Here is a 12,161-nt window from a genome sequence, read left to right on the forward strand (position 1 = left end):
AAACCCTAAACTTTCTGTATTTTTACATTTTCTAAAAATCATCATTTAGTATGTTTTTTAAGTAATTTGAATTATGGGGTCACTAGAAATGTCCTCATAAACCACATTTATAGCATGATACCCTTGTAATTACCAGTTTGTAATCTAAAAAAAACAGTCCTCGTAAACCAATATTTTTCTGTATATTTTGTAAGTGGCAGTTTTTCTCAACCCACACTAAAGTCTCAGCCACAGAAAACCTTTTTTTAAACCTGTCAATGTCCCTCCAAATGCAACAGTAACATATTCATAGAACTCCTTACACACCTTTACTTTGTTTCTACTGCTTTAACCTATTCTGGCTCACACTTTAGGACACACTGTGGGACATCACTCCTATTTAAGATCTGTACTACAAAGGGGACCAAAAGTCTGAGACCACTAGTGAATACTATTTTTTATTATAAAATAAATTATTAGCATAACAGAGAAAGGTTTAATTGAAAAATGCACAGGAATGTCCCTTTCTTTGTATTTGGTGTGTCCACCTTTTACTTTATTGACAGCATGAATTTGAGCTGGGCTGGCATTGGCTCCACAAGTTTGTGAAAAACCTGATGATCCACACTGTCCCAGCATTATTTGTGAATGTTCTAAAGACCATCTTGTGTGCCTCAATGGAAGCAAGCAAATCTGACCTTTTGTACAAAGAAGTTTACATGCTTCATGTCACAAATTTGCTTACATTTGATTAGTGATCTAGAAATAGTGCAAAAGTTTGAGTAATTCCTCTTCATTTTAAGTCAGAACTTTTATTTGTTTTTAATTAGGTTGATTAGATTAAATCCTCAGAATCCTTATTTACTTCCAGGTTTAAATAAGGACACAAAAATAAATAAATATAAAAACATTTGATTTTCAACATTGTGGACCCCACTGTATTTTATAGTGAGCATGTTATCTCACCTGCAGCAGAAGTTCTCTGAGTCTGCATAGCTGGGACTCCAGTTGTTTGTTGTGGTCCTCCAGAATCTGCATGCGTGTCTCCAGACGGGTCTTGTGCTGCCGGAGGACTCGAGCTTCAGCCAGGAGCTCCTCGTCCTGCTGACCGGCTGGTGAACCTGGCCCTAATTCCAGCAGCTGGGGGGATGCTGCTGCCTCTTCGTGCCTCCACTTCAACCGCCGATACTCACCCTGCAGCACCCTGCAGGAGACAACAGCATCATCACTGTCAACATAATCATGAACAAAATCACTTGCTTTTTCAGGCATCAACGTCATTATCACAGTCATCATCAATGACATCATCATCATTAGGATCATTATACGCTCTACTTCTGGGCAAAAGCTGTTATATTAAAAGGAATTATGATGTACACAGACCCCCACCTTACAGCGAATATATGATATGATCATATGTGCTTTTGTACTCCTCAATTCAGCACTACATGCATATACATTTTCAGATAAACTATCATTAAAATCATTAATTCATACTACATACACATACTGTATATTTTTAGATAAGCATACTTTCATATTGAGATGAATATCTTGAAGTGGTCATGTAACTTTTTTTTCATTTAATTTATAATGTTAGTCATGTCTTTGCACTGAAAATGTGTCATTATTTAGTTTTTATAAAATAAGGCAGACATAATTTAGTTATTCATGACCATTTTTCACTCTCTTTCTCTAACCACTACAATTAAAGGGGCAAAAACTAAGCAGGACATTTTTTGTAACTACTCGTTTATGCAACAGTGCTTTGCAGCTCTCAGCTGTGGGTTTATTGTTGTAACAAAGACAGTTTATATCTACTACATACTTCTGTAACATCATATTAACACAAAGAACAATCCACGATGAAATGTGCCATGCAAACTGCTAAGATGAGACTGAAATGATCAGGGCACAACTTCATTGGGTTTCAGAAATACTGCAAACAGGCTTTAATGCAGCCATCAAGCATCTCTTTTTACCCTGATAATGACAGCAAGATGTCATGATTTATTCTGGAGTTTAAGGATGCTGATACCCTGCAGTCACTAACAATTAATCTTGCTTTATTGACCTATTACTCACCTAGAACAAAGCAAGATCACATGAGAGCATGACTTAAAGGTCAGGACTCTTAAAGAGTCATAAATGACTCACATCTATATCCTCTGAATAGCTTCAACATTTAAAAGACCAACAGTTAGTAAAAACACTGATTGACTGCACTAAGTACCAAGTGTTTTAGTTATACAGACTAATCACTTTACCTTCATTTATTCAAAGGGGTCATGGAATGGAAAATCAAATTTTCATATAAAAGTTAACTACTTAAAAACATTCTGTACATTTCAGAACTCAAAACTGTCCTCCCTGTCTAAAAAGAGCATGTATAGTTCCCCCTCAATTGAAATGTCTCATTTTTAAAAAACTGTGTTTGTGACATTATGACGCCTACTGCCGTTCAGTTCATATGGTAAACAGAGAGGGAGAGAGACAGGTCTAGTGTGACCAACTATTATTGAACAACAAACGGGACCCATCTGGACAATATTGAACTTTTTTTGTGCATAGAACATGCATTACACAGACATCTTTGACCATTGTCATGTTTATCGTGCCTCTTTTAAAAGATGCAGTGTCAGTTACATCTTAGAAAAGGAGACTCCGTTCTGCTTCATTCAGCTGCTCTGTGTCTTACTGTCAAGGCACAGGAACAGTTTTTCCCACAGGCTATCCATCTCATTAACAGTTAAAATTGCCCCATTGAGCAATAATTATGTGCAATACACAGTTTAGTCATTTTATATTTATCCAACACATCCTAACTCTTCTGCCATTGCATTCCTTTGCACTGTATATAACAGATTTGTATTAGATTTGCACTACGTATGTGTATGTGTGTATGCATGTGTGTGTTTATGTATGTATGTATGTATGAATGAATGTATGTGTGTATGCATGTATGTGTATATGTGTATGCATGTATGTATGTATATGTATGTGTATGTATGTATGTATGTATGCATGTATGTGTACATGCATATGTGCGTATGTGTATGTATGTATGTGTGTGTGTGTGTGTGTGTGTGTGTGTGTGTGTGTGTGTATGTATATATATATATATATATATATATATATATATATATATATATATGTGCATATACAGTATGTGTGTGTATGTATGTGTATGTGTGTATATATGTGTGTGTGTGTGTGTATAAATATATATGTGTGTGTGTTTGTGTGTGTGTAAACTCAGCAAAAAAAGAAACGTCCTCTCACTTTCAACTGCTTTTATTTTCAACAAACTTAACATGTGTAAATATTTGTATGAACATAAAAAGATTCAACAACTAAGATATAAACTGAACAAGTCGCACAGTCAGTATCTGGTGTGGCCACCAGCTGCATTAAGTACTGCAGTGCATCTCCTCCTCATGGACCTGCACCAGATTTGCCAGTTCATGCTGTGCGATGTTACCCCATACTTCCACCAAGGCACTTGCAAGTTCTGGGGGGATTGGCCCTAGCCCTCTCCCTCCGACCCAACAGGTCCCAGACGTGCTCAATGGGATTGAGATCCAGGCTCTTCACTGGCCATGGCGGAACACTGACATTCCTGTCTTCGAGGAGATCATGCACAGAACAAGCAGTATGGCTGGTGGCATCACGCTGGAGGGTCATGTCAGGATGAGCCTGCAGGAAGGGTACCACATGGCACCACGAGGAGGATGTCTTCCCTGTAACGCACAGCATTGAGATTGCCTGCAATGACAATAATCTCAGTCCGATGATGCTGTGACACACCGCCCCAGACCATGACGGACCCTCCACCAAATCGCTCCAGAGTACAGGCCTCAGTTCCTTCGACAATAAACGCGTGTCCGACCATCACCCCACGTGAGACAAAACCGTAACTCGTCAGTGAAGAGCACTTTTTGCCAGTCCTGCCTGGTCCAACGAAGGTGGGTTTGTGCCCATAGGCGACATTGTTGCCAGTGATGTCTGGTAAGGACCTGCATTACCACAGGCTTATGAGCTCTCAGTCCAGCCTCTCTCAGCCTATTGCAGACAGTCTGAGCACTGATGGACTGTGCGTTCCTGGTGTAACTCAGGCAGTTGGTGTTGCCATCTTGTACCTGTCCCACAGGTGTGATATTCGGATGTACTGATCCTGTGCAGTTGTTGTTACACGTGGTTTGCCACTGCGAGGACTATCAGCTCTCCTTCCTTTCTCCCTGTAGCGCTGTCTTAGGCGTCTCACAATACGGACATTGCAATTTATTGCCCTGGCCACATCTGCAGTCCTCATGCCTCCATGCAACATGCCTAAAGCACATTCAAGCAGATGAACAGGGACCCTGGGCATCTTTCTTTTGATGTTTTTCAGAGTCAGTAGAAAGGTCTCTTTACTGTCCTAAGTTTGTGAACTTAATTGCCTACCGTCTGTAAGCTGTTTGTTTCTCAATGACCATTCCACAGGTGCATGTTCATTAATTGTTTATTGTTCATTGAACAAGCATGAAAAACATTGTTTAAACCCTTTACAATAAAGATATGTAAAGTTATTTGGATTTAGTTTATATGAGTTATATATATATGAGTTATATATATATATATGAGTTATATATATATATATATATATATTATTGTGTCTTATTGTGTATTCTATATATATTTTTTATTTTCTATACAATTTTTATTTAATTATTATTATTATTTATAATTTGTTTTATATTTTTATTATTATCTATGTCTTGTTGCTGTTTTGTATTGTTGTGCACTGGAAACTCCTGTCATCAAGACAAATTCCTTGTATGTTTAAGCATACTTGGCAATAAAGCTGATTCTGATTCTGCTGTTCTTACACCAATAATTAAAAATAGAGCAGATGTGTGCATGTAAATATAAACTAGCTGGACGTCTTGGATGTGTTTCTAGCGATCTGCACCTCAGTGCACCAATGTGAGTGCGTCGTTTCACAGTGCTATGGACTGAGTTTTTGTGGCTAATAGCAGTGTGGACTTTTTGTGAGCCAATTATAATACGATTCAAGCTTTGCATAGAAATGTTATTGAAGAATGGGGCAGTTAAAAACACTTGAACTTGATAACAACACTGTGATTAAACAGTTTCATTCCTGAATATTTCATATTTCAATATGTCATGACTGTTTGATAGTAATGATGCTGAGTGATAACAGTTGTGCTTGAGTGATGTTTAATATATTCAGATGAAATCTGTTGGATGTGCATTATTAGTAAACCCTGTCATTTAGTTTTATAATGTTGTGGAGAGCTTGTTTATTCTCTTCCGATTGAGTTTCAAATATGGCTGAATTTAAGGGGCTGCACGATGTTAACCAATCAAAACAGTGGTCATTTACATTGAAGTTTAAAGGAGACTCTGAGGCCAAAACAGAGCATTTCAGACAGAGGGCCAGAGACAGGGTGAAAAATTATAATGTATTACTAAACTATAACACTTTCCATGCAAAAAAAACTTTACTGATGTTATCAGTGGACCTCAGGGAAGATAATATAATTATTTAAAATATATAATTTCATGACCCCTTTAAAACAATAAAAAAAGCAAAATTATGGACACTGTAATTGATAGACAGCCAAAGCACAGATTTATAGTGTTTTATTTATCATAACTGTACTGTGACAGGATGCCGCCCATCAGCACCCATCCGTTCACTCACATACCCTCTTTACAAAACCCTGCTCTGTAAAGACATGCCAGTAAACCTGAATGCAAAAAATTAGCTAAAACTTGCATTTGAAAACTTTGAGTTTTGTTGTTTACAGACTTTAGGGCTGTCAAAGAGACAAGTGTGATTTCTCTGGACACATAATTCATTGATATCTGTCAGGAAGGAAAAGTATTTTATGCATGGTATCCCAAAGAAATTGCTTACAGCACCTTCAATGTGCCGAGACAGCTATACGTATCCTTTCATTGGTTGACTTTGAGGCTCTGCAACATTATCAAAACATATGTAATGTGTGTGTGTGTGATCAGTCCTACATGTCAACTTCTGACTCAATCAAAAAAGCTGAGACCCTGGCAGCCACCTAGTAATGCCCTATTCACCACCCATTACACCCTAGCAACTGCACAGCAACATGCTTCAAACCATTCAGAACACCTTACCAACCAAATTACAACACCCTCCCAACCACCTACAACTCCCAAACATAGAGGTGGCACACCACCAATTATTATTATTATTAATATTTTTTTTTCAGATGTAAATGTAAAAATCAAGCTATTTATGCTATTCCGTTTGGTGCAGCACCATTTACAAATTTTAACTTCAAATGTGAGAGTGTGAATGTGTGTGTTCCCAGCTGTTCCCTCACCTGTTCTCATTCTCTAAGTGGTTTAGAGTGCGTTGCAGCTCTTCTCTGTCCTGGCAGTCCAGGTGGGCAAGCAGGTGGCCGTGGGGCGAGTCCTGCTCGAGTGCGGGGCTGGAGTGACGTAGGAGGTACTGATCTTCATCCCTGAGTCCCCCCACACAAGAAACAGTGCACACTGAGCACATTAGCCACATAGCAGCACACATATGCAAGCGTACCAGGGTTGGACAACATTCAAAATCTAAGAATATTTGGCTTCCTTTAAATTCATGAGTTGGAATTTGAATTGAACTGGCCACATACCACATGATACTGAATTTGAAGGACCTTTAAGTCCTTTTGAACTGGATAAATAAATAATTTGATTAATAAATTAATATATTTTTTATAATAAATAATATATACTTTATATATAATAAAAAATGATTAAATTCTGTATAACATTCTGAATTATATAATAATGCAAGTTTATTATATAATGAAATATACATTTGTATAAGCAGCATTTCAAAAAACATTGATAATTAGTATTACCTTATGTTTCTGGAAATAGCCATTATGAGTAGATGACAATATAAAATGTAATTAATAAAAACTACATAAAGCAGTTCATTTGAATTTTATTCAGTAACTCTTTTAAGTCAAATTCAAATTTCATCATCTTTTTGCCACCCCAATTAAAATTCAGGAATTCAATTGGCATTTAAGCTGCACACAGCAATTATTTTATTTATGTACACTGTAAAAACTAGTGTGAGTTTACAGTACATTCCTGGCTACTAGTTGCATGACTTTCACAGTATATTTTACAGTAGTATTTATACAATTTATAACAAATAAAAGACAATTATATACTGTGACTTCACTGAGAACAGGACCAATAAATTACTGTAATGTAGCAATCTTGTGTTATCTTGTAATCTTGTGATAATCTGTATTTTTTCATATACCGTGTTTGTTAATTGTCACATTCGTTGAGATTTGTATGCTGAGTGTTGATATTTTGCGTGCCTGATTGACAACTCATGTTAAAATGTTTATGAGTGATATAACCAACCATATAATTGCCTAGCTTTGCAAACAACCCTTCCTCATTGTTCTTTTAAAATTATCCTATTTCTTTACTTTCCAATGCATCATATGGTGTAGTTTATACATCATGGGCCAACTTAAAGTCAACCACAAAATTAACTAATTTCTCCATACATCACAGTAAAATAATTTTTTACATTTCTCACAATTGCACCAACTGGGAGAAATGTAATTAGAAATAAATAAGATAAGGCCCCATCAAAAGGGAACACTAAACACCATAATCGTGACTTCAAACGAAACACAATTTTCCCATAATGCAGTCCGATATTCAAATATATTTGTTCATTGTAATTTGTTGTGTTGTGACAGAAAATGCCCTAACCTGTATTGATTTTACAGTAAAATATTGAAAACAGTATTTTATTGTAAGAAATTACTGTTAAATCTTGTAAAACCCTGGCAATTTTTTACAGTGTAGTGCTGATACCAAGCGGTGTAGATTCAGCATCATGTAAGGGGAAAACGTCTTAGTTACCGATCCCATTGCACAAATACTATTTGCAGCAGGCTATGATGAATTAAATCACCAAGTCTAACTCATGTGAGTGTATGCCATTTTAACCATAAAATACTATCCATTTCATTCTGATTAAAATTGTAGCAATTAGCCAAAATCACTAAGTGCACCTTTAAATGCATTTTCAATTTAACTCTGAATGGTGCACAACCCTGAAGAGTACACACAGTGCCAAGCAAGCACACAAAGCAGCAGGTACTTAAGCCAAATGCACAATGCAGTAGGCGCATATCTACACTCTACACATGCATGCATATTTAACATTTAACATACACTGTGGAAGGCATACTTAAAGTGTAAAGGCATCATCCATAAAACAAATAGCAGCATAGATGCTAAACAATCAGAGACCACAAAACACCCTCTTTCTGTAATCCAAGCTCTCTCCATGGCATCATCAGATACAAAAAGCTTAAGAGGCACAGCCAGTAAACAGGCACACAGGAAGAACCTCAAATTAACCACTACAGACCAGAAGCAGTGTAACAATCACCTCTCTCACATTAGTCACATCAATAATACATAAATAACTGTAATTAAATGTGGAAATGCACAGGTCATCATTGAATAAAGGCCTCTTATAGGCTGCTGAACTGGGGGACATTTGGTAAAAGCCTGTGAAATATAAATATAACATTACATTCTGTCAAACAGCTAAAATAAATCACTCACAGACAGTTTCAATCTTTGACTATGTTTGGAATGGAATACTAGCTTATTACTGACAGAATACTATGCAGAATACTCTGAATACTGCTTACTTTTTGACATTATTCCTCCATAAATGTTACAAACAATCCAGTAGTCATCAGTTTTATTAATATTTAGTTAAACTGTCATAAGTTTTACCAGATTGATAAAATGAATTATAAAAATGTATACAATTTGTATTTGTTATACTGGAAATACATACAGTATACACTCAGTAAGCTTAGTTTTATGCTGCACCTTTTGGAAAAGGAAGTGGATCATCTGCATATTCAATGTGGATTAAGTATTTAGAACTGAGCATAACTATACAAATTTTAATTCACTATAGAAATTTTCATTACTTTTTAAGATTGTGTTAGTGTCCCAAGCTAAAAGCTACTTATAACTTAAAGTTAAACTACATTAGAACTACATTTTAAGAGATATAACTAGTAATTCTAAGATCAACAAGATTTCCTGATATATATTATATATTTGTAGTAAAACCACAGTAACCACAAAATTAACCATAGTTACTACATTCATGGTTACTACAATATTACTACATTAAAACCATTATTTCTGAGAAAAAAAAAAACATGGTTATTACAAACATGGCTAATATATATATATATATATGTATGTATAAATCAGAATTTAGTGATAAACAGCAGCCAAAAAAAAATGCCTTCGGCGTGCTCACTGGGTTTATAAATATAATTATTATTGAATGATTTATTTTTAAACACAATTCAAAATCGTAGTTTATCTAATTACACAATGATGATTCATTACAGTTTTATCGTCTGTTCATGCCTGATCATCTGTAAAGCTGCTTTGAAACTATGTGTGTTGTGAAAGGCACTATACAAATAAAATTGACTTGACTTGACAATTAACTAAATGTTTTGCTTCAAAAAGAGCTTTTATGGCTGTGCAAGGCTCAAGTGAATCAGTGAATCATTTATGTGAACTAGCTCATTTACAAGAACCATCTGAAAGAATTGACTCACTAAAATTAATTCCTAACACTAAATACAAGGGAATCGTTTATTATAAACTTGTTCCTTTACATGAACTGTCTGAAGGAACAGATTCACTTCAATTATTTGGTTTTCCAAGCGCTACATATGAGAGAGAAGACAGTTAAGGTGAGCTTGTTTGATTACTCCCTGAATCCATTTCTGAGTTCGCAATACAACGCGACAAATGTAGTATATTGTGATGATACAGTGCTACTTGTCCGAATTTGTAGCTTATTACTGGAAAAGCTAAACTAATAGCTAAGCTACTGTCATGCTACTATTCCACAACACTTTTTAAGGCTTGGAAATCAAAATTTTCCCATGACTTATGGTTTAAAATTCCCTGCTATTTCCAGAAGTTCCATAAACATGGGAAACTTTGCTTACTCTACATTGCACAGTATACACACTATATACACTATATATACACTATATATATTACAAGAAGTACTATAGTAAGCTAACTGAAAATAGGCTTTCTGGCTGTCTGTCATTTTATTTTTTAATTAATGTGACTGTCCAGCCTCAACAAACATTAAGGCATGCATGCATAGCAATGCACACATACAGAACACACGGCCCTGCACGGGGACTTAGCGATGGTGACAGATTCGAGTGTGTGTGGGAGGCGGCATACTTACAAACTTTCATCGGGAGAAAGACTGTCAGTGAAAAAGGAGCAGCTCTGGTTTTCCATTTCTGCCAACCTGAAAAGAAAGCGAGACAGATAGAGGGGGTGAAATGAAAATGTCATATTACTGAGCATAGGTAACAACATACACAAAACTGTATCTGCACTGATATTTGTTGTTGTGACAAGGTGCTTATTCAGGACCAAGGACATTGACTTCAAACATAAGAGAGAGAGAGAATAGCATATGGCCGGTAGGAAAAAATATAAAAGACAGCTGTGACTCATCGAGATATCTCAGCGACTGCGTAAGAGAAGCCTCAGAGCAGTGTCTCTCACATGTTGTGTTATCCCTGACTTTCCTGATACCATGCGCAACTAACCTGGGTAGCAAACTGTCATGCGAACCGCCAGAGCTGTGCCTCCCGGCTTCACCCTCTGCTCTCTATTTCCATGACAAAGCCACAGGAGAATCTGTTCCCCTTTCACTTCATTTGTCACATGAATTTTTATGACGTAAACACCTCCCTTGTGTATTGTCACCCACACTGCTTGCATGTTTTCCCCATCACAGGTGGCATGTTACATAGAGAATATTAAAAGAGATCTTCAACATCATATCTCCCATGAATATATATTATTTAGCCCTCTATTGTCTACAACAATTAAGACTTCTTTTCAACAAGACATGAGAGGCAGCACTATATTGTGAATATAGTCATGGCTAAAAGGCAACGTTAGGCACAACACAAGTGCAACCCCTTTAGCCATGACTATATTAACTATATTGACTATATTCATAAGGCACAGCCTAGAATGCCTTATTGCTGTTGTGAAATGGTTACAACGTAATAACATTTTAAAATAATGTAATTTTTATTTACATGTTAAGCAAATTCATTATGTGCCATCCTTATGTTAGAAGACAGAGTGCCTTACAGAGAACTTATTACATGGTGCTCTGGAATCCTAAATTCTGATTGGTCAATGGCGCAATCTAGTGGTCTGATATCTCTGAGTAACAACCACACATCCAGGTTAAGATGTATCAGACCAGTCATCTGGGTATTGTGAGTCATCTTTCCTGCTTGGATCACTGTGCAACATCTACAAGTAAGCTAATAAACAATTTCATCTCAATTCAATGTTTCATGTGCATTTATTTATTTATTTGGCAAGTAGTCTTGTAATAAGATTCATAATGAGCAGTCAGACTTTCATTAACAACAAAATAAACATCAAAAGAAATCTTGCTGATCTCAAATCAGAGGTGGATTTCAGCTGTTCAGCTATTTAATACATTTCACATATTTACATAATTTCAATTCAAATCAATATTTTATGTCCATTTATTTATTTTGGTTAGTAGCCATGTAATAAGCAGGATGATAAACCTTTTCATGGTGGTAGAAGACCGCTCCGCCTCACATTTGTGTCCTGATCACCCTTTTTGGTATTATTTTGTGATAACAACTGGCTGACTGTACATTATCCCATATATGTTATCTATGGGTGCTGCATGATGATAAACACAGTAGCTGTTGAACAGGTGTATCATGTAATTTCCACAGGTTTGCTCTATGCCTCCAGTAACATTTCTGCTGTACCATCGAGAACTGACTGGGTTAACCCAGCACAACGGAGGTGTTCCTCACAACAGGGAGTTTACAATGGTCTCTGTGCTCACCATTAGAACTGCAGGGGTGAAACTTTGCTTTCAGATTACCCTTAGGTGCAAGACAAGGGAGATTTCACTGCCTTAGCAGGACAGCCTGTGAATTAGTGGCAGTGTGAGAGCCTCTATAGAGACCATAATGAGGAGTGCTAAGTGCATTCACATCTTGTTGTTGGGGAAAGCT

At 36.4% G+C, this 12,161-nt stretch overlaps 2 protein-coding genes across 2 annotated transcripts in view; one reads left to right on the forward strand and one right to left on the reverse strand.

Annotated features, from left to right (window-relative positions):
* Window positions 1-12,161, forward strand: part of LOC127663229 (uncharacterized) — a 516,242-nt gene that overhangs the window by 308,126 nt on the left and 195,955 nt on the right. The window lies entirely within an intron of this gene.
* drp2 (dystrophin related protein 2) overlaps window positions 1-12,161 on the reverse strand; it is a 261,720-nt gene that overhangs the window by 13,206 nt on the left and 236,353 nt on the right. Inside the window, exons 19-21 of the mRNA XM_052154732.1 lie at window positions 10,313-10,378; window positions 6,348-6,488; window positions 946-1,183 (exon numbers count right to left, since the gene is read on the reverse strand). Coding sequence (XP_052010692.1) covers window positions 946-1,183; window positions 6,348-6,488; window positions 10,313-10,378 — 445 coding nt within the window. The remainder of the gene's footprint in view (window positions 1-945; window positions 1,184-6,347; window positions 6,489-10,312; window positions 10,379-12,161) is intronic.

This window comes from Xyrauchen texanus, chromosome 23, assembly GCF_025860055.1.
Source record: "Xyrauchen texanus isolate HMW12.3.18 chromosome 23, RBS_HiC_50CHRs, whole genome shotgun sequence".
NCBI lineage: Eukaryota > Metazoa > Chordata > Actinopteri > Cypriniformes > Catostomidae > Xyrauchen > Xyrauchen texanus.